The sequence below is a fragment of the Diadema antillarum genome, unplaced genomic scaffold (assembly GCF_040938485.1).
Source record: "Diadema antillarum isolate AM-2024a unplaced genomic scaffold, OU_Dant_1.0 scf00000087, whole genome shotgun sequence".
In the NCBI taxonomy this organism is placed as follows: Eukaryota; Metazoa; Echinodermata; class Echinoidea; order Diadematoida; family Diadematidae; genus Diadema; species Diadema antillarum.
Window position 1 is genome coordinate 1,526,649 of NW_027270976.1, and position 4,376 is coordinate 1,531,024.

A 4,376-nucleotide genomic window follows, 5' to 3' on the forward strand; every position below is an offset into this window, starting at 1 on the left:
ACGAGACAAGAATAAGTATATTGCTTAACCAAGTGTATAATTCCTACCTTTGCAATCTGAATCTGATAGTGATGAATATTACTCACCCTATAGATACGTGTTTATGGAAAAGAAATAAAATCATCCCCTTCACATAGCAGATGATGGTTTAAATCATCTGAAGAGCATTTAACCTCCATACATGAAATGATATATGTCTCTCTGCCTAACGCTAACCCTCGTCTTCCATGAATTGTCATTTGATTGTAATTTCCCTTTTCTTTCTCCTTTCACTAGTTTACTCCAGCCTTCTGGCAAGCGTCTACCATCAGAGAGGCTAAGACGAATAGGTTGTCTTGGATCTAGGAACTATTTGAGTTTTTGTGTTTCCAAGGATACACGTGTTCCATGCGGAGTACGGGTTCTAGAAACAAGAAGCCACGGGGGCACTAGACTGACGAAAATTGGGCCATGTTTGCTCTTTGTATCAAGATAAAGAGCTACAGTAGACCGGTAAAGGTGTCCTCCAACAGAGACGACGCATTAGTCAAAAATAGCTAGAAGCTTATCGATGGACTTTGACTTATATAACACACCCAAACTCGCCAACTGGTAGACGTGATCCTGGTAAGTTCATTCCAGGTGCTGAGTTTAAGACGTGACAGCTAGGAGGTATCATGGAACGAAGCAAGGCCAGAAGGCCAGGCAGCGGGTCGGCCGACGACTCCAAAGCACACACAAGAAGAAGGACTCTGGATCCTTAGATTGGCTCGCAAACGCAAACGCAGAACGGCCTCCCAAGAGCAGCTGTACACGGTGAACCAAAACTTTAGGACCACCGAAGAGGTCGGGATGACGTGGTGAACGAGCCGCACAATCACCAGCTGGATCACAGGATGGCAGACGCTGATATCGTCGTGGTCGACAAGGGAGCTAAAGACCCTGGCGAGCCAAGTGAGGGCTCCACGAATAGCGGTCCAAACAAACACACTGGGGAGGACAAGAAAAGGATGCTAGGCTCGGCAATCAAATTTTTCAAAAAGTCTTTCAGATCGACAAAACGACGAAAAAAGGGCGATTTCTCAAAGCTTGCTGAGTCAACTGATGATCTTGTGGAATGTGAGCCGTCAACATCTAAAGACAATGAGAAATCGGAAAGGAAAGACGCTTCCCTCACCAACAATGATGAGACAAAGGGGAAGAAACGCTGCAAGGGCAAGGACTACGTGCGGTTTGGAGAAACCATGGATGACGACGACAAGGAGAACATTGATATGGTCATCGATGAGGACGTTGCCATGAAACACAGAGATAACACAGAGTCGACTTCCGACACGAAGACAAAGAAGAAGAAATCAGCTCGAAAGAGAGTAACAAAGGTTAGTGAATTTGTGTTGACTGCGTCAGAATCAGTGGCAAAGCATTGTTAAAGTTGTAAAGAAAAATAATTGAAAGATACCGGATTATGCTTTACATGACAAACCTACCTTTTGAAATCAACCTAAATTTACCTACAATCGCCTGTATCTCGTGCCATAATATCGATGGTTTTCTATATACTCTGCGTGCATGTAACTGAAATGGAAACTAAATTTACAATTTTGTTACAAAGTCTATCAGACGGACCAGCTGATACGAAGACTTTGCTTGATTTCAGTGCTGCTAAAGGGCAAATTGATATAAGAAATCCCTGTGAAATGAAAAGCAGAGACAGCACTAATTTCAATCAGCGGTATGTATTTAATTGCTGTGAGTGTTGTTTCTTATATACATTTATTTCTCAAGTAACTCTCGGAGAACTACTACAACGTTACCCTCACCTCCGTGACTGTGAGAATGAGTATGCTGCTTTGAGTACATGTATACGTGCTTTCAACAGTAAATATAACCTAAATTGCTGAATAAGTAGAGGTTCTTTGATCGATTTGCTACAATACTGTTGTGACGTGAATTACATAAACTTATATCGACATTGTCCTACAATGATACTGCCTTGGATGAAACATAACAGTGCGACATGGCATATTAAAGTCAACAGCTATTTTTTATGGGCCTACATCATCACTACAAACGTAATCAAAAGTGTTGCACTATGACCCTTGCTCTACCTTAGTCAACATTGAAATCACGTGATTATACTCAGCAATCTCATCATACAGATAAGAGTATTGACACATTAATGGTAACAGACAAAGCACAGTAAAGGATGGCATGTAAACAAATCCATGCTCAATATTCATCTTTACCCGCAAAGAGCCCATGTTAATGATGTACGACTTAAATAAGGGTTCCACCTCTTTGGTTTTAATCTATATACACTGATGAAATGGATCATGCTTCCCGTAACTGGAATTAGATATGATTTCAAGGAGCAGCCGAAGTGGTTTATCAAACAATCTTGTAGAATTTGTGCTCATCCCACTTAAACTTGCTAGCAATGACTGTCACTATGTTTCAATTGAGTGTAGGATATGGCAAGGAACAAAAGAGCATACAAGCCCTAAGTGGTTCTGGGTGCGGACAAGTTACATTAACACATTTCGCCCATGCATTGTGATGTGGGCTTATTTCATGGACGATGATACATCTGCTGCATTAGGCCTATCTATCGATTGCAGTTCTGAGTACTAGTATCGGCATCATAATCGATAATCCTCGCGGACGAGCCCCCACCCTTTCCCCAACAAAGAATAGCAAGCTATGCTTTTTTCTATGATATGAAAGCAAACATTACGTACCACATGTACAAAATACTGATTTAAATTCGTAGTCGTTCTCAAAGGAATTATATTGACAGAAGAATAACCGACCGTAGGCACATTGAGTAGTCCCATGAAATTTCACTGAATTAACCTATATACAAATTTGTACATCATGCTTTTATGATTAATTGTCAGCCCTTAGTTCTTCATAAAAGAACATAATTTACATAAACTACACATGCTTCATCAGAGTAATCGTAATACGACAATTCTAAAACTAATTCGTGAAGATTTTCCTTTTTTCCAAAATGCCATTTGCATATTTGCATAATCGAATTCATAAGCCGAATTGTGAATTGACGCATATTCTTTATTTGTTTCTATATCATATTTCTTCCAATTTTCTCTCCCTCTTAGGCTGGCAAAAAGACTGGGAAAATGTTCGGCGTCGGAATGATTCAGATTGGACGGAATTTGCAGTACCTCTCTCCTATCCCCACACCACATGTCTTCTCAGAGTATAACGAAGCAGCGAAAAACAGAACTCCTGGCGCTAGCAAACCGAAGAAGCCCACTTACAAATACACTGCTAAAGCACCACCTGCAAATCCGTACGCGTTTGTGTAGGACGGAATGATGTACTTTTTCTTCCGTCAAGGACCGTCTGCAGTGTTAAAACCATTCCGGGATCATTCAAAATGTTGCTTTCAACCGCAAATGTTTGTATGATTAGTATAATCTTAAAAAAAAACAACAACACTTTTTTGTGTCATACACAAGAAATGTTTCTGTGACGTTTGTACGCATGATATGAGATGCGGCACTATTGGAATGGTCAAAACAAAGCGGTCAATATTTATTGAGCATTTTATTATGTGTATGGTTCACCAGACCTTGATGACAGTAACTAGGGTCCTTATAGGGTAGAAACAAGGACTCAAACTCTTCCTCAGTGTCTGCTTTCTGTTCCCGGATACGGTGGCGGATCCAGAGGGGGGGGGGGGGGGGGGGGGACGCAACTGGCGCACGCCCCCATTAATTTTCGTTAAAAACAAAGAAAATTAAAAGAAAAAAAAAGAATGAAATGAAACCCGGAAGTCGCACCAGAAATATTAGTCACGCCCCCCCCCCCCTTTACAGAATTCCTGGATCCGCCCCTGGGATAGGTGTTTAACCCTGATTACAAGTAATGAAGAAATTCCGGTATCTATCATTTAGGGTATGGTAAGCGGGGTGATGAAAGAATTTGGTGAACATTCGCATTTGATTCGTGGACATATTGTAAAATCCATATTCAAATAATATCAGTTCCTCAGGCAGCCTCTTTCCGGTGAGTCAAGTCCAGATGTTCACTTTCCCACTTTAGCCCTTTTCGATACCTTAAGTTACTCCAGACTTTATCGGAGTTGAAGGTGTTGTATGAATAGAAGAACGAGTCTCATTGGACCTCATTTCATAAATTCACACCCCCCCCCCCCCGATATCAACGTGTTTCGTTCATCTATAGTGTGAATTTCTTGCTTTGCTTTAAAAAGCCATTTATCTCCCAAGATTAGAATTGTACTTAATCGGGAGAAGAAGAATGACAGCAGTAATTTCAAAGCAAAACCCCACAAAATGAGGGTATACCTTGAAGCTTTCAATGCAACTCAATAACACGTCTTAGGACTTTCAGTATAATGTAAACATTGGCAA

The 4,376-nt window shown here is 40.9% G+C and overlaps 1 protein-coding gene across 1 annotated transcript; it reads left to right on the top strand.

Moving 5' to 3' along the window:
- The first annotated feature begins 859 nt into the window (after positions 1-859).
- On the top strand, positions 860-3,387 carry LOC139718018 (uncharacterized). The gene is made up of 2 exons (XM_071629505.1): positions 860-1,358; positions 3,099-3,387. Exons 1-2 carry the CDS (start codon positions 876-878, stop codon positions 3,306-3,308), a joined length of 693 nt encoding a protein of 230 aa, XP_071485606.1. The 5' UTR covers positions 860-875; the 3' UTR covers positions 3,309-3,387.
- The last annotated feature ends 989 nt before the right edge of the window (positions 3,388-4,376 follow it).